The sequence below is a fragment of the Aegilops tauschii genome, chromosome 4, assembly GCF_002575655.3.
Source record: "Aegilops tauschii subsp. strangulata cultivar AL8/78 chromosome 4, Aet v6.0, whole genome shotgun sequence".
Taxonomy (NCBI): Eukaryota; Viridiplantae; Streptophyta; class Magnoliopsida; order Poales; family Poaceae; genus Aegilops; species Aegilops tauschii.
Genome location: NC_053038.3, coordinates 523539597 through 523565329, shown reverse-complemented (window position 1 = coordinate 523565329; position 25733 = coordinate 523539597). Strand labels below are relative to the sequence as shown.

Here is a 25733-nt window from a genome sequence, read left to right as displayed (position 1 = left end):
TTTATCTTGGTGTTGGTGGATGGTGAATCTGCTTTATGAATAATGTGAAAGTAAAAGCTGCACACCGCCCAGAGCAAACATGTATTAATTAGCATTTGCAATGATTATCCTATGCAAACATGCATTATAGTGTGGAAAAATCGACATAAAGGCATCTTAGACTTGAGTGTATTGACTATTGAAAGTGATGAAAAATGTAATGGATAAGGAGTACTTAAGATAAATAATTCCTTTTTCAAATCTAGTAGTGTACTCTTACAGCTAGCTTGGAAGGAAGATCCATGTTGACCCACGGGAATCGACGCTTCTTTCTACTGGCCGGCTTTGAGTTTGGAATTTTATATTGAACACCTCACCCGTATCAATAAAATAAATAGCATCATCATCTCTCTCTCCAAAAGTAGCAACAGATTTGCTGAAGCGTCTGCTTATGAAAATTGATTGGTCACCTAGACCGCCTGACGTCGGCAACCACGTGCGTGCGCTGAAATCTGCCTCAAAAACATCCACCTTACGAGTGAATTTGACATAACAACATTTAGGAAATTGCAATTGACGCTTCACCATGATTAGCTTCCCACACGACTCAAGGAAGTACCAAAATGTGGCGAGGGGGTCATTGGGAGGGTAAGGCATCTCATCACACAGGATACCATCGTTCACTAGTAGAAAAGAGGGCTTTGGTTCAGGCCGGGTCAGCCCATTAGTCCCGGTTCAGTCCAGAACCGGGACCAATGGGGGCACTGGTCCCGGTTCGTGAGGCCAGGGGCCTGCCGGGCCTCGTGGGGACATTGGTCCCGGTTCGTCTGGCCCTTTGGTCCCGGTTGGTGGGACGAACCGGGACCAATGGGCCTCGCTCCTGGCCCACCACCATTGGTCCCGGTTGGTGGCTTGAACCGGGACCATAGGCTGCCCCTTAGTCCCGGTTCATGCCACGAACCGGGACCAATGAGGTGCCTATATATACCCCTCGCCCGCGAGCAAAGCACTCCAGTGCTCTGTTTTTCTCTGGTCGGCAAGGGGAGGGCCTTGTGGTGCTCTAGCTCACCTCCTATGCACATGAGGTGTTCGATGAAATGCCCGAGCCACACTAGTTAAGCTTTCTCCTCTCGAAGCTCGACCTCAAAGCTCCATTTTCCTCGAGATTTGTCTAGGTTTAGCGGCCCGTCACGTCCCATTCCCGTCTTCACCGCCGTCGATCGCCCGCGCCGATCTCGTCGCCGGCACCACCGTGGTGAGCCTCTTGTTCTTATCTTCTTTCTGAAAGAAAAAAATTCTTACTTTAGATAGATACTTGTCTAATTTTCTTACTATTTTATTGCTTGTTATTATATAGTGCGATGGTTTTGGTATCCGCCCCCGTCGGCCCTCGTCCTGTCTATGATTCGGATGTGGTATATATTATCTTTATAACTATTGGTTCATTTATTGTTTATGAAAATTATGCCAACCAACGTGACATAGATTTTATTTATCTAGGAGGTATGTGAACCGGAAATTCCAACCGACCCTATTGTCGAGAGGTTAAATTTAGTTGAAGAAGAAAACAATTTCTTGAAGGAAAAAATAAAATAAATTGAGGAGGAGAAGATGATATTGGAGTTGCATGTTGCGGATGTCGTCGATGATCACAAGATCAAGATGGATGCAATGCGCTTGAAGATTAGAAAGATTAGAAAATATGCCATTCATACCGAGGCTTGGTATCATTATGTCGTTGGATCAATTGTTACCTTGGTTGCAATTATGATCACATTTGTTTTCGCATTGAAATGTTTTACATAGTTTCAATGTATGGTTTAATTAATTAGATGCTCCGAAGAGCTATATGTTGTTAGATGAGAACTATGTATGTACTTTGGTTTTAATATGATGATGAACTTCTATTAATTTGGTCACTTAAATATCTATTCATGATGTTCTGTAATGGTTTTTGACACACTTAATTATATATAATGCACGCAGATGAACCGGCAATGGATGTACGGTGACAGACACACCTCCGAGTACATTAAGGGCGTGCATGATTTTCTCGAAGTGGCTGAGGCAAACAAGCAGAATGGTTTTATGTGTTGTCCATGCCCTAAATGTGGGAATACGAAGTCTTACTCGAGCCGGAAAATCCTTCACACCCACCTGCTTTACAAGGGTTTCATGCCACACTATAATGTTTGGACGAGGCACGGAGAAATAGGGGTTATGATGGAAGACGACGAAGAAGAAGAGGACGATGACAACTATGTGCCCCCTGAATACGGTGATGCTGCAACGGGGGAAGCTGCTGAAGATCAAGAGGAACCAAACGATGTGCCCAATGATGCTGCAACGGGGGAAGCTGCTGAAGATCAAGAGGAACCAGTGCCCGATGATGATGATCTCCGCCGGGTCATTGTCGATGCAAGGACGCAATGCGAAAGTCAAAAGGAGAAGCTGAAGTTCGATCGCATGTTAGAGGATCACAAAAAAGGGTTGTACCCCAATTGCGAAGATGGCAACACAAAGCTCGGTACCGTACTAGAATTGCTGCAGTGGAAGGCAGAGAATGCTGTGCCTGACAAAGGATTTGAGAAGCTATTGAAAATATTGAAGAAGAAGCTTCCAAAGGATAACGAATTGCCCGACAGTACATACGCAGCAAAGAAGGTCGTATGCCCTCTAGGATTGGAGGTGCAGAAGATACATGCATGCCCTAATGACTGCATCTCTACCGCGGTGCGTACAAGGATCTGAACGCATGCCCGGTATGCGGTGCATTGCGGTATAAGATCAGACGAGATGACCCTGGTGATGTTGACGGCGAGCCCCCCAGGAAGAGGGTTCCTGCGAAGGTGATGTGGTATGCTCCTATAATACCACGGTTGAAACGTCTGTTCAGAAACGAAGAGCATGCCAAGTTGATGCGATGGCACAGTGAGGACCGTAAGAAAGACGGGAAGTTGAGAGCACCCGCTGACGGGTCGCAGTGGAGAAAAATCGAGAGAAAGTACTGGGCTGAGTTTGCAGCTGACCCAAGGAACGTATGGTTTGGTTTAAGCGCGGATGGCATTAATCCTTTCGGGGAGCAGAGCAGCAATCACAGCACCTGGCCCGTGACTCTATGTATGTATAACCTTCCTCCTTGGATGTGCATGAAGCGGAAGTTCATTATGATGCCAGTTCTCATCCAAGGCCCTAAGAAACCCGGCAATGACATTGATGTGTACCTAAGGCCATTAGTTGAAGAACGTTTACAGGTGTGGAATGGAAACGGTGTACGTACGTGGGATGAGCACAAACAGGAGGAATTTAACCTGCACGCGTTGCTGTTTGTAACCATCAACGATTGGCCTGCTCTCAGTAACCTTTCAGGACAGACAAACAAGGGATACCACGCATGCATGCACTGTTTAGATGACACTGAAAGTATATACCTGGACAAATGCAGGAAGAATGTGTACCTGGGCCATCGTCGATTTCTTCCGACCAACCATCAATATCGAAAGAAAGGCAAGCATTTCAAAGGCGAGGCAGATCACCGAAAGAAGCCCGCCATGCGTCCCGGTGATCACGTACTTGCTATGGTCAATGATTTACACGTAATCTTTGGAAAGGGTTCCGGCGGACTAGCTGTTCCGAATGACGCTGAGGGACACGCACCCATGTGGAAGAAGAAATCTATATTTTGGGACCTACCCTACTGGAAAGACCTAGAGGTCCACTCTTCAATCGACGTGATGCACGTGACGAAGAACCTTTGCGTGAACCTGCTAGGCTTCTTGGGCGTGTATGGGAAGATAAAAGATACACCTGAGGCACAGGAGGACCTGCAACGTTTGCACGAAAAAGACGGCATGCCTCCGAAGCAGTATGAAGGTCCTGCCAGCTACGCTCTTATGAAAGAAGAGAAAGAAATCTTCTTTGAATGCCTGCTCAGTATGAAGGTCCCGACTGGCTTCTCGTCGAATATAAAGGGAATAATAAATATGCCAGAGAAAAAGTTCCAGAACCTAAAGTCTCATGACTGCCACGTGATTATGACGCAACTGCTTCCGGTTGCATTGAGGGGGCTTCTACCGGAAAACGTCCGATTAGCCATTGTGAAGCTATGTGCATTCCTCAATGCAATCTCTCAGAAGGTGATCGATCCAGAAATCATACCAAGGCTAAGGAGTGATGTGGCGCAATGTCTTGTCAGTTTCGAGCTGGTGTTCCCACCATCCTTCTTCAATATCATGACGCACGTCCTAGTTCATCTAGTCGACGAGATTGTCATTCTGGGGCCCGTATTTCTACACAATATGTTCCCCTTTGAGAGGTTCATGGGAGTCCTAAAGAAATATGTCTGTAACCGCGCTAGGCCAGAAGGAAGCATCTCCATGGGCCATCAAACAGAGGATGTCATTGGGTTTTGTGTTGACTTCATTCCTGGCCTTAAGAAGATAGGTCTCCCTAAATCGCGGTATGAGGGGAGACTGACTGGAAAGGGCACGCTAGGAGTGGACTCAATAATATGCAGGGACGGGCATTCTTGGTCTCAAGCACACTACACAGTTCTACAGAACTCTACCTTGGTGACCCCGTATGTCGATGAACACAAGAACAGTCTGCGCTCCAAACACCCGGAGCAGTGCGACGACTGGATTACATGTGAACACATCAGGACTTTTAGCAGTTGGTTGGAAACACGTCTCAGAGGTGACAACACTGTTTGTGATGAGCTATACTCCTTGTCCAGGGGACCATCTTTGACTGTATTGACTTACAAAGGATACGAGATAAATGGGAATACATTTTACACGATCGCCCAAGATCAAAAGAGCACCAACCAAAACAGCGGTGTCCGCTTTGATGCAGCAACCGAGAGGGGAAAGGACACATATTATGGTTAGATAGTGGACATATGGGAACTTGACTACGGACATGATTTTAAGGTCCCTTTGTTTAAGTGCAAATGGGTCAATCTGTCAGGAGGCGGGGTACAGGTAGACCCACAGTACGGAATGACAACAGTGAATCTGAAAAATCTTGGGTACACTGACGAACCGTCCGTCCTAGCCAATGATGTGGCACAGGTTATCTATGTGAAGGACATGTCTACCAAACCGAGAAAAAGAAAAGATAAGGAAGCGAATACATCATACGATGAGCCAAAGCGCCACATAGTTATTTCAGGAAAAAGGGACATCGTGGGAGTGGAGGGCAAGACAGACATGTCTGAAGATTATGAAAAGTTTCATGAAATTCCTCCCTTCAAAGTCAAGGCTGACCCAAGCATCCTAATAAACGATGAAGATTATCCATGGTTACGGCTCAATAAGCAAATGACACAAGCGAAGAAAAAGTGAAGACTTTCTCCCGCAACTATTATGATGATACCATGTCAACTTTGTAACACACGAGTATGATACCATTGTCCGTTTTGTACACGAAGTGCATCCAGTTTTTGCCGTAACCCTCTCAACTTTCTTACACATGCTATGTGGATGAAATGATGATACCATGCCAACTTTCAACCTTTTCAGAGTTTATTTGAAATGCTTTTCAATTTCAGGGTCTTATAGCTCAAAATAATCAATAAATGCATGAAAAATAAGAAATGAAGTCTGAAAGGGTTGAAAATTGATGATGTGGCTTTGAATGGTGCATTTTGAACACATAAAAAGTCAGGAGTTCAAATAAGTTTTAAAAAATGAAACCCCTTTGTAACAGACGAGTTTCCATATGAAATCCTGATACTTCGAAAGAGATTGTCCATTTTGTACACGAAGTGCGTCCAGTTTTTGCCGTAACCCTCTCAACTTTCTTGCACATACTATGTGGATGAAATGATGATACCATGCAAACTTTCAACCTTTTCAGAGTTTATTTGAAATGCTTTTCAATTTCAGGGTCTTATAGCTCAAAATAATCAATAAATGCATGAAAAATAAGAAATAAAGTCAGAAAGGGTTGAAAATTGATGATGTGGCTTTGAATGGTGCATTTTGAACACACAAAAAGTCAGGAGTTCAAATAAGTTTTAAAAAACGAAATCCCTTTGTAACAGACGAGTTTCCGTATGAAATCCTGATACTTCGAAAGAGATTGTCCGTTTTGTACACGAAGTGCATCCAGTTTTTGCCGTAACCCTCTCAACTTTCTTGCACATGCTATGTGGATGAAATGATGATATCATGCCAACTTTCAACCTTTTCAGAGTTCATTTGAAATGCTTTTCAATTTGAGAGTCTTATAGCTCAAAATAATCAGTAAATGCATGAAAAATGGTGCATGAAAAATAACAAATAAAATAAATAAGTAATGAGAAACAAAATAATATAAACTTTAATAAAATATATAAGTACAAACAAAATAAAATAAACTTTAATAACATAAATAAAATTTATGAAACTAAAATTATCAATGTATTTTCTGTTCAAAACATTATAAGCAACCTCTAGTATTATTGAAACTAAAATTATATAAAATTGATGCAACTAAAATTATCGAAGTATTTTCTGTTCAAAATCATTGAAAGCAAAAAGAATTTTCATAAAGAACTTTTTTTGTTAGAAACTTTAATAGCAAAAAGAATTATCATAAAGTAAAATAAATAAGTAATTAGAAACAAAATAAAATAAAATAAATAAGTTACCATACGAGAGGACCGAGGAGGAAACCACGAAGATCGTGCGAGCCGAAGTGACGAACTTCTTTGAAGGGGTGAAAGCAAAGAAACATCCACCTCCGGAGGAGAAGGTAGATCCGGTGAAAGCGAAGCGCACTCTGGCTGCCCTGACAAAACCACCAAAGTCTCCGCCGAAAGGCAACTATGAGCGCATTATTGCAAAGACATTTATCGAAGCGGAGCGGTCGGGAAGTACTGTCAGTGATCAAAGGTTAAAAGAACGACGAGCTGGGAAAAAAATTGCCCAGCTCGGCGAACAAGCGAACCAATCGTGCCCCCCGCTCAAGGTGTCTAGCGACATCGTCGCTAATGCTCCGAGGATGGTGCCCGGTTATAGCAATCTTGGAGATTACCTGCCCGACGATGTACATTATGATTTCTTGGAGGTGGACGAACACAAATACCATTACGGGAAGCCTCTCGTCAAAGATGAAAGATCTCTAACAACGATGATGCGAAGATTACATGATTGGTACATGAAAACCTGCAGAGAGTCCGGGGGAGGAATACTTTGATGCCGAGAGTTAAAGAGGAGCATGACCTCGTTGGAATTGAAATGTTGAATGTTCCATTTGAGAATTTCTTCCAGTTTTTTAATCAAAAGGCCCTCGATAAATCAACGATCACTTGCTACTGTCTGTAAGTAGTACTACTTCTGTCATTAAGTCTCTTTATATAGGTCAGCTCTTTCATTGCATGTATTTATAATTATCCTCACTATATTATGCAGATTGAAGATCGCCGAATTGAAGAAAAGACAAATCGGTAATATTGGATTCATTAACACAAATCTCATAGATGCAACTAAGGTTAAATATCATGCCGAAAATACCGAGGCCAACTTGCTACGATCGTTGGTAATAAATGAAAATAAAGATATAATACTCTTTCCTTACAACTTCAAGTGAGTGTTACTGTCTTGTGCATATTCGGTTTCCCTTATTAGTCCAGGTTATAGTAATGTAATTGATGACTTATGCATGTGTGCGCAGCTTCCACTATATTCTCCTAGAGATTAAGCTTGAGCAGGGACTAGTAACCGTCTTAGACTCGAGACGAAAAGATCCCCAGGACTATGCGAACATGACTCAAATGCTCGAGAAGTAAGTTAAATCGATCATTATCCACCATATCAGCAACTTTGTTCATTTCCTGATATCAAGTAATTGTTTTCTTTGTCTGGCAGGGTTTGGAGAAAATTCACCAAAAAAGCTCCGGGACTGCCGAAGAAGCTGCAATTTAGACACCCGAAAGTAAGTACTATAGTAGCATGTTCCGCGCATCTCCTAGTGATTCAAGCGCTAGTTTCATCAATACCATTTAGCATGCTTGCTTATCAGTTTGATTGACCTCTATTTCTTGTAAAGTGGTTGTGGCAGGAACCCGGGAATAATTACTGTGGATACTACGTTTGCGAGTCCATCCGCTACACGACCTGTGAGCGGGGCTACTCTGACGAACAATATGAAGTGCGTAAGCAATAATATTCACAATTTTATTTTATTACCATCATTTGTGTTGAGTTTCATTTATTCATATATATATGTATTGACCCCTTCTTCAAATTAGATCTTTCGGATGCGGAATGAACTCCTACCACCAGATCGTATGCGAGCAATTCAAGAGGAATTGGCGGCATTCTTCCTTTACCACGTGATCGCTGAAAACGGAGAATACTATGTGGACCCTATGTACATATAATTAGGAGATTATGTTGTAAGAGATAATTATTGTATATATGTAGCCGGTAGTGTCGGATAGATATACGAGAACTTGTTGTTCGACCAATCTCTCGGAGAAGGAGAGGTGGTCGATATCACTTCTCTCTGTATGCATATATATGTTCATGACGATCTTCTGTTTTCTTCATTTGCTTACTAGCTAGCGTGTCTAGTCCTCTCTATACGTATATAGTACGTAGCGTCGACCAAGCACGGAGATAAGAGAGGACACTTCTCTCTATTAATTAGCTAGCTAACACAATATATGAAACACCTAAATTAACCCCCCAAACCCCCCAACCCCCCCCCCCCCTTTCAAAAATAAAAACAAAAACCCCAGCCCCTGAAATGCTGACACGTGGATGCCTATTGGTCCCGGTTAGTGCCACCAACCGGGACCAAAGGCCCTCCTGCCTGGGCTCGCCGCACCGGCCACGTGGAGGCCCATCTGTCCCGGTTCGTGTAAGAACCGGGACTAAAGGGCTAGGGCATTAGTAACGACCCTTTAGTCCCGGTTCAACAACCGGGACAAAAGGCCCTTACCAACCAGGACAGATGACCCTTTTTCTACTAGTGGTTGATCATGTTGTCTCCAATTGTCCTCAATTCATACAAGTTGCGCTGACGCCGATCCCCTTCGTTCTCACCATAACGGTCTGTGTCCTCATCTACATCGCTCTCCACACTGGAATCGGCATCGCCGGATCTGATGTGGTGCTTGATATTGGTGACCGTGGGTATGCCATGAGCATTAAAGCTTATATTCAAGGAGAAGAGGTCCTCTGCCTGGGTTATCCTATAGAGTTTGTTTCCAAGGAGCACGATGTCAATAATGTCGATGAAGGGGGTCGTTTGTGGCCTCGGTAACCACGCACCCTTCCCTGACCGGATTAAGATTATGGGATAGTTCCAGTTGTTGGTCATGATAACGACGAGCTGGTCATCCGAAGTCGACGGGATGAGCACCTTGTGGATCTGAAATAACTTGGAATTATAGCCGACGATGGCGTCCAGTTCGGGGAGAGTCACGACGTCCTTAGAGAAAGGATTGTACAAGAAGTAGTTATGAATTTTGTTCTTATCATCAGCGTAGTCCAAGGCGAGCCCTGTCGGTGGAACCAATGCATCGCAAGTTGTTGGGGAAGGAGCTGTTGATGTTGGAGTGTTTGAACGGGGTGTACTCCTGCTTGCCAGCAGCGAACCTAGCAGGAGAATCATACATACATTAGATCAAGATAAAGAAGAAATTTTTACATATGCGAGGATGTGTAACTATGGATATACAAAAATTTACCCGTGTCCTGTGCACTCTTTAATGTATGTGTACGATACCGTCGTGATTGTAGAAGCCGCCGGGCAGCACGATCCAAGGCCGCTGCGGCAGGGAGGAGGGGACGGACGAACGGCGGCACACGGAGTGAATCCAATTCCAAGGCCACTGCTGCCATGGAAGCGGAGAGGAAACTGCTTGCCAGGAACGCAGTACCGTCTGCATCCACGGTAATTGCGGCGGAGGGGAGCGGAGGAGCGCCAGGATCGACACACCGCCTGGAAGCGGGCGCGATCTGCCAGGGGTTAGGGAGCCGGGCCAACACGAGGCCTAGGATATCCTCTGGGAGTTCCGACCACGGCGAAGAAGACGGCTTAGAAGCAAGGGAGCGCCGGCTGGGACTGCATACCGCATGGAGGCCGGCGGTGAAGAGATCCAGGAGGTCGTCGGACCACGGCAGCGGCGATGCCATTGATGCGCTGCTTGGTTTGGATCGTACGTAAGAGTTGCAGCGGAGCGGAGACTCGTGGTGTCGTGGTACTGCTGTTCCACGCCCATGCAGCCCCCATGTCGTGGTACGTGATACTGGGCCGAGGAAGCATATGCCCGCACGTAGCGAAGGAAACGTGATACTGGGCCGTGGAAGCATATGGTGCAGTGGAGTTCTATTGGGCTCTTTCAACCTGGAATTGGAAGGAGAAGCAGCGGGCCAGCCAACGCTGACGCAAATGCTATATCTCGCTAATAGCGAGTAATAACATCCGTATCGCCAGAAGCATGCACGCATATGGCCTGCCCCGTTACCTATTTTAAAAAAAAAAGTACAGACGCAAGCGCTCATACATACGTGCATATACTCACCCTTATGAGCGCACACAAGCACACCCTAACCCCTATGAGCACATTCAAGAGACTGAGCCGCCATATCATCTTGAGATTTGCAAAGTCACCGTAGGAGCCTTGTCGTCAATCAGAACGTCTCCCTCCACTAAAAGCACCTCACCGAAAATCCTGAAATAAATCCAGGAATAATGCGAGCACCGGGACTTGAACCCCGGTGAGCTGTGGATACCACTGTCCCTCTAACCAACCAACCAACCACAGGTTGGTACGCTCTACTCATGTTTTTATAGTTTTTTTTCACTTGTTTTATTTGTTTTCTCTCAATTTTAACTGCGGTTATTTCTTCCCTTTTTCCTTCCCTTCTTAGGTTGATTTGTTTCTTTCTTTTTTGTTCTCCAATTTTCTTTTTTTCTTTGTTTCTTTTTCTTTTTTGCACAATTTTTCCTCTGTTTTTTTTTCTCTTTGGTTTTCCTTATTTATTAATTTATACATTTTTTAACACAAGTTTACATTTTCATTACACATTGTATGCTTTTTAAGTGAAGAACATTTTTCCATACACATTTAACATATTTTATATAGATTATTAAAATATTTTTGATATACATATTCTGATGCCTATTGTTTTCGTACATGAGGAATATATTTTTTATATATAAAAAATATAGGTTTAAACATTTTTATATGCATGATTAACATATTTTCAAAATATAGGTTTTTATGTCTAATTTTTTTTCATACACATTATACATTTTTTTTACACATCCAAAAATATTTGTACACGTTTAACATTTTTTAAATACATGATTAATAATTTTTCAAATACATTTTTTGATGTTTATTGTTTTTGTACACATTATATATCTTTTGCATACATCTAAGAAAATATATAAATGTGATAAAAAGGTATATATATGATTAACATTTTTTTCGAATATATGTTTTGAAGTCTACTTTTTTCATACCCATCATACATTTTTGTTATACATGTAAAACATTTTTCTGTACAGGTTCAACACTTTTCAAATGGATGTTTGACCTTTTTTAAAAATTTGTGTAAATTAGTGTTTGTAATGTATATTTATAAGTTTTCAAAGTATAAATAAAAGTTAAAAAGGTAAATTAATGTGAAAAATAGAAGAAAATAAGCAATTTAAGGCCTGCAGCCTCTCACGCTGGGCCGGGCCTTTTTGTCGGCCTGTTGAGGCGAGAGGTCGTTATATCTCGCGTCACGATGTAACTCCGAAGAGCAAATCCTATTTGGCGCTGCAGAAGCGCGCTGGGCCGGCCCATCTAGAGTTTTTACAACGCCAAAAACGCGCGCTGCCACTGGCAATCGCTCCCCTGAGGGGTCCGTTCGTCGCTGCTCCGCTGAAGCCAAGCGAGCGAACGAGGCGCACGGGCCGGCCCACATCGAGCGAGACCTGGTTTTGGGAACCTCTAGTAGGTTCCCTGAACCGTTTTTTTTTTCTTTCGCCAGTTTTTCATTTTTTTCCTGTTTCTTATTTTTTACCTTTTTTTTTCTATTTTCTGTTTCTATTTTCTGTTTATGTTTCTGTTTCTTTTCTTTCATTTTATCCTTTTACATTTTACTTTTATACTTTGTTTTCGAGAAAATGGTTTTAAATCTCAAATTTTGTTCATGATTTCAAAAACTTTTCATGGATTCAAAATTTTGTTCACCTTTTTAAAAAATTGTTCAGCGTATATCACAAAATGTTCAATATGTATTCAGTATTTGTTTAGTGTATATAACAAAATTGTTCAACATTTAGTTAAAAAAAGTTCAACATATATTACAAAATGTTCAATGTATATTTAGAATTTGTGCATCATATATATCAAAAAATGTACACTATGTAGTTAAAACTTGTTCAGTGTATTTTCAAAAAAAATTCAATGTATATTTGAAACTTATATAAATTCAACAAATGTTTGGATTTTCAAATTATGTTCGTGGTCAATAATTATTCACGTATTTTTGGAAAACTAACGTTTTAAAAATAGTTTGAGAAAACTTTATTCATTTCTTGAAGAAATGATTAAAAGATGGATCTACCGCTGTACATAATACGTATCTTTGAGCGCTATAAATTAAAACATAGTCAGTCGTAGTGTGTTGGCGAGCAACGCGGCAATATGTCGATGGGTTGCGGGTTCGACTCCATCGAACGCTGTATTTTTCGTGGCATTTGCCTTTTACGTTTGCTCGTCTGAATGGGCCGGCCCGATTTGCGCGAATCCTTCAGCGGAAGGTGCTCGTTTTGCCGCACGCGAGCGTCAGCTAGGAGCACTCCCTATTGAGCGCTTTAAGCGCCGCAGAACTGAACCGGCGCCTACAGCAAACGCAAGTGGGCCGGCCCAGCGCAGAAACTGTTTTCGCGAAAAAAGACAGGCAAAACCCCGCAAGCGACTTGAACTCGTGTCGCTGCTTCGAAAGATGGTTCAGCTAACCACTAGAGCCCCTAGACCACTGTGACTAACAGCAACACGAATACTTAAAGAACTATTGCAGCCGCAATATTTATTACGCAATACACCTACATTTTTATAATTTTTTAAGAAAAAAAGTTTATCAAATTTTGCAAAAAGTTCACAAATTGGAAAAACGCAAGTGGGCCGGCCCAGCGCAGAAACTGTTTTCGCGAAAAAAGACAGGCAAAACCCCGCAAGCGACTTGAACTCGTGTCGCTGCTTCGAAAGATGGTTCAGCTAACCACTAGAGCCCCTAGACCACTGTGACTAACAGCAACACGAATACTTAAAGAACTATTGCAGCCGCAATATTTATTACGCAATACACCTACATTTTTATAATTTTTTAAGAAAAAAAGTTTATCAAATTTTGCAAAAAGTTCACAAATTGGAAAAGATGATCGTTCCTGAAAAAAGTTCATCCAATTTGATAAGAAAAGTTCATCGATTAGGAAAAATTCACCGATTTTGACAAAATTCACAAAATGTGAAAGAATTTCATCAATTTTGGAAAAAATAGAATTTGGAAAAAAGTTCATCAAATGCGAAAAAAGTTCATCAAATTTTAGAAAAGTTCATCGAATTTCGAAAAAAGTTCATCAAATTTGAAAAAAATTCATCGGTATTAAAAAAAGGTTCACTGAAGCTATAAATAAGTTCACCAATTTTCAAAAAAGATCACGAATTTGAAAAAATGTTCATCGATTTTGAAAAAAGTTTATCAATTTGAATATCAGTTCATCGATTTGAAAAAATGTTCATCGAATTTCAGGAAATGTTCATCAAAAATTTAATCAAAATTGTAAAGAGTTCATCAATTTTTTAAAAAAATTAGCAAATTTATAGAAAATTCATCGAATTTGAAAGAGAAGTCACCGAGTTCGAAAAAAATCGTCAATCATTAAAAATAGTTCACTAAAAGAAGTTCATTGATTTCGAAAACAAAATTTCATCAAAAATTTAAAAACATCATCAATTTGGAAAAGTTCAGGCATTTAAGAAAATAAAAAACATGAAAATCATTGAGGGAGGAAATCTAGAAGAAAAAAAGAGCAAAACTAAAAACGAAACTGGAAAAAGGGAAAAAGCAAAAAGAAAACAGTGAAGGAAGGAAGGAATAGAAGTCTAGAAGAGTTGAAGATTAACAGATCCCGCTCCGTGGCGCAGTGATTGTACGAACGACATTTTACGAGTGAGGTCGCCGATTCAATTCATAGCGATGGTGATTCATTTTTTTGAAAATTAACATACACAATAACGAGCCGGCCCAGCGCCGGGGCGCTGCAGGTGCCCGTTTGTAAATTTGCCTATAACGGGTGCCTGCAGCGTCAAATAGGATTTTCCCTCATGCGACCTCCTCACTACCATTCGCTGCTATGAACACCTAGCAACCCAGCGGCATGTGTTAATGACCCTCCTTTTCCCTTTTTTATTATTCCCATTCCTTTTTCTCGTTTTCTTTTTTCCTTTCACATTTTTGTTTTTTTTACCTAGTTCGATGATTTTATTTTGCAAATAAGTTAACTTTTTCTTCAAATTGATGAACTTTCTTTGACATTCGATGAACTTTTTTTCAAATTGATGAATTTTTTTTTCAAATTTGTGCACTTTTATTTGAGAATTCATTATTTTTTCAATTTCTATGAATTTTTTTCAAAATGTATAACTTTTTTTAAAGTGTATTGAATTTTTTTCGAGTTGGATGAACTTTTCGAATTCAATGAATTCTTTTTCCAAAATCAACAAACTTTCTTTCTATTTTTGATGAACTTTTTTTAAAGAATGATGAACTTTTAGTGCAAAATTGATGAACTTTTATTCAAAATAGATGAACTTTTTTGAAAATCGAAGGACTTTTTTGAAAATTGAATATATGTTTTGAAGAACGATGAACTTTTTTCAAGATTCATGGAAAACATTTCTGCAAACCTTTCATGGAGAAACCAATCGATGGTAATATCTCTTGATTAATATATTCAGTCTGTTCTTCCATTTGTTTTTGTTTGCTCTTCACTGCTATGCACTAAGAATAGCAGCTGTTTTTTTTTTCAGCCCAATACTTGCCTGCAAAAGACTAGAATATTGTCACTAGGTATAAGAAAACTTAGGCTTGAGTTCCAGGGAGAATAGTTGTAAGTTACAACTTACGAAAATGAAAAGCCCAGCCCATATATCAGAGTACAACTCACAGCTCAAAGATCCCTGTTCCTTGTTCCATTTTCACTGCTTCCTTATTCTGGGGCGACTGATGCTTTGCTTTTATTTCTTTTTAAGATTGCAGTTGCATATTATTTAGTACACTACTCACGAATTAACTATCTAAATAATTTGTATCATTGCTTAGAATTAGCCTAGCCAGCATGTATGGATTGACAACAAATATTTAGGTCGAGTAGTGTACTTATGTTAAGTTCAACATGGTTTAAATTCAGCAAAGTGTAGGTAGTTCTCACCATCAACATAACAGGGGACAAGTATAAATGCAATCTGAAGTCGATAATGTTATCATCGTGTTATTTTGCTGCCTGGTCATGATCATTTTCTTAGTACGTTGTTGTACCTTCAGATTAGAATATCTTTCTTATATCAATTATTTGCTTCAACATGTAATTTCATTGTCGTGGGCATGGGGTAGAAGAAGTAAACAAACGTTTGACTCCATCTAGAACCTCGAAGAGCCGTACGACCATGGTGCAGACCGCCGCTTGTAGGCTCCAGATCACCCGCAAGAACGTTGCGAATTTGGGTAGAAATACTAGCTCTTACTACTTAAGTACTTGTCGGTCAATCGCACAGGTATGTTCTGGAATTGGGAAATAATTACATGTGACGGCTATAGATTGACATATATCAATTGCCTTTGATGTTAGTGGTGTTGCTGGTTCTGGTTTGGTTTGAAAAGATGCACATGAATGGGGTGTTTTAATGCAGCGTCTCTCGCTCCAAGTTTGTGACAAAACCCAGGAGCATGCTGAGGGTATACGACAATCAAATTAACAGGAAATCCGCCAAACATTGTGGGGTCAACTTTTTTTCTTGGTTCCGGAGATTGCGTCTTGCTTGGCCTCCGGGTATTTCAACCCCAACAATGATATTTTTCTTATTTTAAAATAACCACCTGTTTGGATGGAATTTAATCTGATATAATTTTACCTCTAAAATGTAACACAACAATAAGGTTGGAAATCCATGTTATGTGCTTCTGATAGAGTAAGATTCTGGCTCGTTCCTAAAAAAATGGGTTAAATACTTATACTTAAATAAAGATACATGCAGGTCTGCAAGTATATGATAATTTAGTCTCCAGTGAGTTGCAAAGCAATGTGATTAGAATTATGTATGCATGTGCTTGATCGATCACAAATTATATATACCATCTAAAGTTCAGTGCAAACTGGTACTAACTGTAGAAAATGGCTTTGAGTGACATTTATATATACATGTGATTGGAATTACTATGCAGTTTGTGACCTTCTTTATCCTTTAGGTCTTTAAGATTATGGTTGTTTATCAGTTTAATATTATCTGGTTACTGATTGTTATGATTTTTTTTGTCATGTTAAGGTTCTCAATTGTTTACTCAAGTATTGTGCCTTCTCTTCCATACAGGTTTCTTGCATCAGTGTTTGTTGGTACTAGGTTGATGTATCTCATGTCAATATGATATATTCTATGGTCAGAATAGTGATTTTTTGCCTGACATAGTGATATTCATTTGCTCAATTAATATTGTCTCAATCTGGGAGAAACAGAGCGCACATTAGCTTCTCTACTATAAATATTTATTTATTTATATTGCAAAATGTGAAACACTAGTGCAACTTTCGTATATGACAACTTGTTGTGCTCGGTTTTGACTCTCTCAGTGGTGCACTTCATGTCGATATTCAGCTTTAGCAATTAATCAATTTGTTTTAGTGTTTGAAACAAATATTCAGCTTTGGTAATTAGCTAACTTATTTTAGTATTTGTGAATTAAACACTGGACATGTGCCGGGGTATAATATATTCCCGACAAAAGAGCTTCACAGTAACAGTAGCATTACCTTGTGTTTGCATAATGTGCTTGATAAATCAAAAATTATATATCATTTAATGTTCAACGCAATCTGGTACTAACTTATATCTGACTCTCTAATTTTTTTTGCAGAAAAAAACTTAAGAGAATTAGATATAAGAAAAACTCTCACTCTTACAACATTGTTGTACTGCAGAGTGATTAAAATTCCTCTTTTCGTATAATTAATTTTAATATTTCATGTCACCACATACTTGCACAAATTCAGACCATTCTACTGCAAAAATAGATGGGCGCCGCAATGCGCACCATCAATGATCTAGTTATTCCTATCCTAGCGTTCCGTGTTCGGCTCCTCCGTCGTCGTCCCTTTCTGCTCGCACGGCCTGGTTTTTTCCCAAAAAAAAGCCCACCAGTCAACCCGCATCGTCGTACTAACCCACGCTGGGCTTCCACCACGGCCTGCCAAAAAGTGCACATATATCCTCCACATAAAGACAGTTTTTTTCTTCAGTTTTTTTCCTTTTTCAGAAGAACATATTGTGCCTCCACAAGATGCAAACATGTACTTCTAACCAAAGCACACAAAAAAACGTGAAAAAAATCCCTTTCCGAAGAAGCACATCTACGCTTCTCGTGGAATCGTGGTAGCAAAAAGGAAAATTGAACAAAAAGAAATTCATGATTTGTTTTTCCTTTTTGCTAGAAGCGGAAGCAAACCAGTGCCTCCACGAAATAAATTTGTGCTTCTCGTGGAAGCAAATCTATGCCACCATCAGAAGCAAAAAAAAAATTCTCGTGAAAGGAAAAATATAGTGATTAATTTTTCCTTTTCAGAACTATAGCTGTGTTTTTCATGGAAGTAAATCTATACCTTCATGAGAAGCAAATATATAATTCTTGTGGAAGCAAAAGATAAATATTTTTTCTTTCCGAGAAGCACGGTCATGCTTCTTGCAAAAGCAAATCTGTGCCTCCACATAAAGCAAATATGTGATTCTCGTGAAAATGCAAAAAAAGATGTCATGCAGAAAAAGTCACTATTTTTTTTCAAAACATAGAAAAAATTAGACAAAAAACAAAAAGCGAAAGAAACTGAAAAGACTCAATCTAAAACCCAAAATTGTGTACAGAAATATATAAAACCAAAATTCAGAGGGAGCGCCCAGCATGTGACACGTGGCTGCGGCTTAACGCATTATTTGGCACACTCTCAGCCCATATAAGTGACTTACATGGTTCCCGCCAAGGATACCCCTTGACTAATTGCCCTCATGTATGCTGCGCACACCCCATGGTGGGCTAAGATAGTAATGGGTCGGACAATATATGCTTCAAACTTTTCATCGGTTTAGATACTTCCGACCATTTTAGAAAGTTTCTGGATGGTCTTTATTTCTTTTTTGTTCCAGTTTTCTGTTTGTTTGTTTTCCTTTTTACATTTCCCCTTTTTTTATTATTTTTTTCTTGTGAGCTTTTATTCTACGTCAGTGCTCTACCACTGCGCCTGGCGAGCCATTCAGCAAGAACGAGGAGGAGGTGGACAACTAGTCAACTACCAAGTAACTCATCGTTGATAAAATAAATGTCCACTCTTTCACCATCTTATATGCTTAAAATATTTTTGATGCCACATACACAACTCATTAATTTACTAGAAGGGAAGAAACTGAGCAGCATAGATTTTGGCAATAGCAAAGGGGATCCAGATGATTTCATAACACCAACTGAACGATGATATACTCGAATATGAGTCTGCTACATCCTTTTTTTACGAAAAGGGAGACTCCCCGGCCTCTGCATCGGAACAATGCATACGGCCACATTTATAAATAAATAAAGAGGTTCAACAAGGTCTTATAGTCTGAAAACAGAAAAACGGCAAGCTCACAAAGAGCCACAACGCTAAAAACAAAAGGCCCAAAAGCCACAACCGGCTGGCAAAACAAAGATAGGTAAACTAATCGCCTATCCTATTACATGACCGCCATCCAAACCGGTTGAAGATATCCCGCGCTACCATCTCCCACCGGACAGATCCAGTAACCAAACGCTCCCTGGCCTCCGTCGGAGTGAGTAATGACCACATACGGATCAGCGCAGTAGCTCGGAATAAAACCTGCAAAAAATGAATAGTTGTTGTTCTGTTAAAAGCCAAATCGTTTATGCAGTTCCAAATTGCCCATAACAACGCACATACTCCTACGCGAATGTGTCTAGCTGTTTCGGACTCTATCCCAACAAGCCACGTTCCGAATAACGTACTGACCGAATTCGGAGGAGTAATGTTAAAGGCAATTTGCACCGTGCGCCACAAAACTCTCGCCAACGGGCAATCAAAGAAGAGGTGCTTGATAGTTTCGTCCCGATCACAAAAACTACACCTAGTAGATCCTGTCCAGTTGCGCTTAATCAAATTATCCTTTGTTAAAATGACTTGTTTATGTACAAACCACATAAACACTTTAATTTTTAAAGGAACTTTGACTTTCCAAACATGTTTGGAACTAGGAATAACACTAGAGTTAATGACATCCATATACATCGACTTGACTGTGAACTCTCCAGACCTAGTAAGCTTCCAACACAACTGATCGGGCTGATGAGCTAGCTGAACCTCCATCAGTCTACTCACCAAATGAAGCCATGCTTCCCACCGGTCGCCAACAAGCACCCTCCTAAACTGAATATTAAGGGGAATTGACTGCATAATCGTTGCAACAAGAGCATCACGTCGTTGAACAATACGATACAGGGACGGATACTGAAGCGCCAAGGGCGTTTCACCAAGCCAAGTATCCTCCCAGAAGCGAGTGGTGTTTCCATTGCCGACAATATAAACTTTGCTCTATTAAAGAAGGCAGCTTTGACTCTCATAAGCCCCTTCCAAAACGGCGAGTCAGTCGGTCTCACTGTCACCTGCGACAAAGTCTTGGACTGCAGATATTTACTACGGAGAATCTGCGCCCACGTTGCCTCAGTCTCAACTGATAACTTATACAACCACTTACTGAGAAGACATCTGTTCTTGACTTCAAGATTCTCAATACCAAGGCCCCCCTGGTCCTTTGGTCGACAGATGATATCCCATTTGGCGAGTCGGTATTTTCTCTTTAGTTCATCACTCTGCCAGAAGAATCGGGATCGATAGAAGTCCAGCCTTTTCCTAACCCCAACTGGTACTTCGAAGAAAGATAAGAGAAACATAGGCATACTCGTGAGCACCGAATTAATAAGAATCAAATAGCCTCCATATGACATGAGTTTGCCCTTCCAGCAACTCAGTTTCTTCTCAAACCGATCCTCGATGCACTTTCATTCTCTGTTTGTCAGCTTACGATGGTGAATGGGTATACCTAAATATCTGAAAGGTAATGCTCCCAATTCGCATCCAAACAATTGCCTATAAGCCTCTTATTCCTCATTGGCTCTACCAAAACAGAACAACTCGCTTTTATGAAAGTTAATCTTCAATCCGGTCAATTGTTCAAATAAGCATAACACCAGCTTCATATTTCTCGCTTTTGCCAAGTCATGCTCCATAAAGATGATTGTATCATCAGCGTACTGCAGGATGGACACACCACCATCAACTAGATGAGGCACCAAGCCACCCACCTGACCGGCCTCCTTTGCCCTACCTATCAGGATTGCCAACATATCAACCACAATGTTGAACAGAACAGGAGACATTGGATCACCTTGTCGCAGGCCCTTATGTGTCTGGAAATAATGACCTATGTCGTCATTCACTTTAATTCCAACACTCCCTTTTTGCGTGAAAGATTCTACTGTTGGAAATATGCCCTAGAGGCAATAATAAATAGGTTATTATTATATTTCCTTGTTCATGATAATCGTTTATTATCCATGCTAGAATTGTATTGATAGGAAACTCAGATACATGTGTGGATACATAGACAACACCATGTCCCTGGTAAGCCTCTAGTTGACTAGCTCGTTGATCAATAGATGGTTACGGTTTCATGACCATGGACATTGGATGTCGTTGATAACGGGATCACATCATTAGGAGAATGATGTGATGGACAAGACCCAATCCTAAGCCTAGCACAAGATCGTGTAGTTCGTTTGCTCAGAGCTTTTCTAATGTCAAGTATCACTTCCTTAGACCATGAGATTGTGCAACTCCCGGATACCGTAGGAATGCTTTGGGTGTGCCAAACGTCACAACGTAACTGGGTGGCTATAAAGGTGCACTACGGGTATCTCCGAAAGTGTCTGTTGGGTTGGCACGAATCGAGACTGGGATTTGTCACTCCGTGTAAACGGAGAGGTATCTCTGGGCCCACTCGGTAGGACATCATCATAATGTGCACAGTGTGACCAAGGAGTTGATCACGGGATGATGTGAGTTACGGAACGAGTAAAGAGACTTGCCGGTAACGAGATTGAACAAGGTATAGGGATACCGACGATCGAATCTCGGGCAAGTAACATACCGATGGACAAAGGGAATTGAATACGGGATTGATTGAATCCCCGACATCGTGGTTCATCCGATGAGATCATCGTGGAACATGTGGGAGCCAACATGGGTATCCAGATCCCGCTGTTGGTTATTGACCGGAGAACGTCTCGGTCATGTCTGCATGGTTCCCGAACCCGTAGGGTCTACACGCTTAAGGTTCGATGACGCTAGGGTTATAGGAAAAGTATGTACGTGGTTACCGAATGTTGTTCGGAGTCCCGGATGAGATCCCGGACGTCACGAGGAGTTCCGGAATGGTCCGGAGGTAAAGATTTATATATGGGAAGTCCTGTTTTGGTCACCGGAAAAGTTTCGGGTGAAATCGGTAATGTACCGGGACCACCGGGAGGGTCCCGGGGGTCCACCAAGTGGGGCCACAAGCCCCAGAAGGCTGCGTGGGCCAAGTGTGGGAGGGGACCAGCCCCAGGTGGGCTGGTGCGCCCCCCCACCAAGGCCCAAGGCGCATGGGAGAGTGGGAGGGGGCAAACCCTAGGTCCAGATGGGCCTTAGGGCCCATCTAGTGGGGCGCCTCCCCCTCTCCTCCCCTTGGCCGCCCCCCTTGATGGGATCTAGGGCTGGCCGCCTCCTCTTGGGGGTGGAAACCCTAAAGGGGGCGCAGCCCCCTTCCCCCCTATATATACTTGAGGTTTGGGCTGCCATACAGACACGAGAAAGTCTCCTTTTGGTGCTGCCCTACCCCTCTCCCTCCTCCTCCTCTCCCGCGGTGCTTGGCGAAGCCCTGCGGGATTGCCACGCTCCTCCATCACCACCACGCCGTCGTGCTGCTGCTGGATGGAGTCTTCCCCAACCTCTCCCTCTCTCCTTGCTGGATCAAGGCGTGGGAGACGTCACCGGGCTGCACGTGTGTTGAACGCGGAGGCACCGTACTTTCGGTGCTTAGATCGGAATCAACCGCGATCTGAATCGCTACGAGTACGACTCCCTCATCCGCGTTCTTGCAACGCTTCCGCATCGCGATCTACAAGGGTATGTAGATGCACTCCCCTTCCCTTCGTTGCTAGTAAACTCCATAGATTGATCTTGGTGATGCGTAGAAAATTTTGAATTTCTGCTACGTTCCCCAACATCTACCTGGCGTCGCCAAGCTTCATCAAAACCCTTCATGCGTAAGGCCTGTTGAAGGAAAGGCCATTTGACTTTATCGTACGCTTTCTCGAAATCAACCTTGAAAACAACACCATCAAGCTTTTTCGTGTGAATCTCATGGAGCGTTTCATGAACATTTAAGCCTAGATTTGCCTATCAACATATATTTGGATTCGAGATTACATGGTTTGGTAGACAAATGTACAACGCTATTTTCAAGCATTTTGCAAAAATAAAATAAAATGTGCGAATCTTTTCAGGCTAGGGCGCAATTGGTGCACCACACAAGTACTGGTGCATACAATTGATCTCGCAAAAAGAAGGCCAGCCTTCATGCCAGTCATGTGTTCATTCGAATGATGAACTTCTTTTCTCGGCCATATATAAGTATTTGATCCAAATCATACCAAATATATTACATGATAACAATAAACAAAACACTGGATGGATTTGAGGAATAATTTAGTACCCTATGATAGAAATCCACATATTATTTTAAATACAAGAACACTAGTGACAACAAGCTAACGACGTAGTTCTTGTCGCATGTGTACCCACTCGGGGTATGCAACATCAACATGCCCTTAATCAAATTACTGGACAGCAATACCATTTGCACCCGTCGAAAATGAAGAAAATCAGTAGTAATATACGCATAATTATTGCACTCTCTGCTCCAAAATCATAATTACATTTTTATACGAAAGGTAAGTAATTGATTATAAAATAACTATACTTTTTGTGACTTTTAACATTATAAGAAAAGGCTTGTCTTCTCTCATTTAAGACTTGATCTTTTAGCACAATTTGTCTCACCATGTTTTTAGGAATAGCTAGTTATTGAATATAAGGCTAAGAGATAACCCATTGTAGACATGTTTTTTTGTCATCTCTAAATTACATGCAAGTTTTAAGATAAGACTGCTTTATCAACCGATGTACATGTCCTTACAAAGTGGGCCCACCCCACAGCCCATTCACATCGATCAACCAGGAGCCTGCCCATCAAGGCAGCTTTACAAAGTGGGCCCACCCCCAGCCCATTCACCTCGGTCAACTGGGAGCCTGCCTATCAAGGGAGCTTAGAGTTTTAGAAAATTTGTTGTGGATACCATCATTCAGAGCTATGGAATATATTTGGATTCGAGATTATGTGGTTTGGTAGATTCATGTATAACACTATTTCTAGCATTTTGCAAAAATAATAGTTGTGAGAAACTTTCCAGGATAGGGTGCATTTTGTGCACCACACAAATATCGATGCATAAAATTGATCCTCGAAAAAAGAAGGCCAACCTTCATCTCACTCATGTGTTCCTTCAAATAATGTAAATATTTTCTTGCCACACTGCGGATCCAAAGCATACCAAATATATTACATATAATAATAAACACAACACTGTGGATTTTAGGAATAATTTACTATCCCATGATAGAAATCCACAAATTATTTTAAATACAACAACACCAATGACAACAACCTCACGACGTAGTTCTTGTCAGATCTACCCATGCGGGGTATATATGCAACATCAACACACCCTTAATCATATTACTAGGCAGCAATACCATTTGCATTAACCTGTAGAAATTGAAGAAAATCAATAGTAAGGTTAGCATAATTACTGCACCCTCATCTCCAAAATGTTAACATCTCTTAAAAAATTTAAAGACCAATCATGTGCTACTTTATCCATTACCGGTTTGTATGAAAGGTAAGTAATTAACTATAGTTTTGTGTCACTTTTACCATTACCACTTACTATATTGTTGCTTTGGTTATTAATTACCTACAAAATCTAACAATACCATTCGTGCCTAATGAACGATAACATTTTTGGTAGTTAATTGTTTGCCAGATAGATTATTGTCATCTTAATTATGCAGAGTTTTCTTGTCGTATCTCCAACTTACCGCAGGCGGGGTATAGAATGCACGAATATCAAGCTGTCTATAGTTCTCAAGGGCCGTTGCCCTTAATACAGTATGTTTAATGGTGCCATCTGCCCTGGACAATTCTTTGGTACCGCCAACAATAGCCCACTGACCATCTGTATTGGTGATCCCCATGACTTGAAAGGTCGACCCATTGAACCTATTTCAAGTGGGCAACAATAATATCACAAAAAGCTTGCAAATGTGTGTGTGTGACTGCATAGCATACATATAACCTTAACTTCTAAAGAAATACAACTATTTTACTTGTAATCAAGCTATGCAAAAACAGTTGCAATTTAAGGACCTCCAGCAGTTGGGATCTAATGCACCCGTGGGCCATGGCCATGGACATAATGAATTTCTTTTGCAAAAATATAGAGAACATAGCTAATAATTCAATACCTGGCTCCCTCGAAGACTATGCTGAGAGAAGTGAACCAGTCACCGGCGGCTGGGCCAGCCTTGGTGTGAGTGCCTCTTGCACGGGCAACTATGGTTGCGGTGGGCAGAGGCGCATCAAGCACATCCCAGTTGTTGACGACGATCGTACCAAAGCCCGTGGTGGGGTGCACGGAGTGAACCATCTCTTCCTGGTTCGCGTTTGCTCCGCCCCCAATCTGCCGCGCGTATAAGGTCCATTGTAGCTCCTCTTCGCAGCGGGAAGGGCATGATAAGGCCGGATCCGCCATGGCGCCAAGGATGAAGCTAGAGACGAGCAGCAGGGAGTAGAGAGCATTCTTAGGAGGAATGGCCATGGCCAGCTCTGTGAGGAATATGGACAGATTCTTGCTCGCTCTGTCTTTCTCGTGTGCTGTGTGTGTGAGTGGTACGTGAAGACGAGGGTTCCATTTATAGACCTGAAGGACTAGCATTAGTGTGTAACCGTTAATTATACTTGATGACTGTCGTGGGCGTTCGTCGTTCTTTTTTTCTGTTCTATTCTGACCAGACGGCCTTTCGAGGAAAGAATGGATCAAAACGAATACTCCTACTATTGTTCCACCTGTGACCTAGCTAGCTACTCTTTTGTCTTGGTATATAGGTAAGGTGATTAACATCACTGCAGGACCTGATCCGTTATCTGTTATGACAAGAAAGGAGCTACATTCGTCATTAGTTATTCTTCTTCTCAGCTGGCCCCTATTAAATTTTAGTAGTGCCAAACACAAGGATATACATTTTTAGTCTTTAATACGGGCTGTGTGAAAGCACAGGCGTACCAA

At 41.4% G+C, this 25733-nt stretch overlaps 1 protein-coding gene and 1 pseudogene across 1 annotated transcript; both read right to left on the bottom strand.

Moving 5' to 3' along the window:
- Nucleotides 1–261: 261 nt before the first annotated feature.
- LOC109747396 (uncharacterized) lies at nucleotides 262–10148 on the bottom strand (annotated as a pseudogene).
- Nucleotides 10149–23879: 13731 nt separating this feature from the next.
- Nucleotides 23880–25342, bottom strand: LOC109747406 (uncharacterized). Its single transcript, XM_020306472.3, has 3 exons — nucleotides 24913–25342; nucleotides 24487–24667; nucleotides 23880–24154 (listed from the first exon to the last, which is right to left on the bottom strand). Exons 1-3 carry the CDS (start codon nucleotides 25263–25265, stop codon nucleotides 24128–24130), a joined length of 561 nt encoding a protein of 186 aa, XP_020162061.1. The 5' UTR covers nucleotides 25266–25342; the 3' UTR covers nucleotides 23880–24127.
- Nucleotides 25343–25733: the final 391 nt, after the last annotated feature.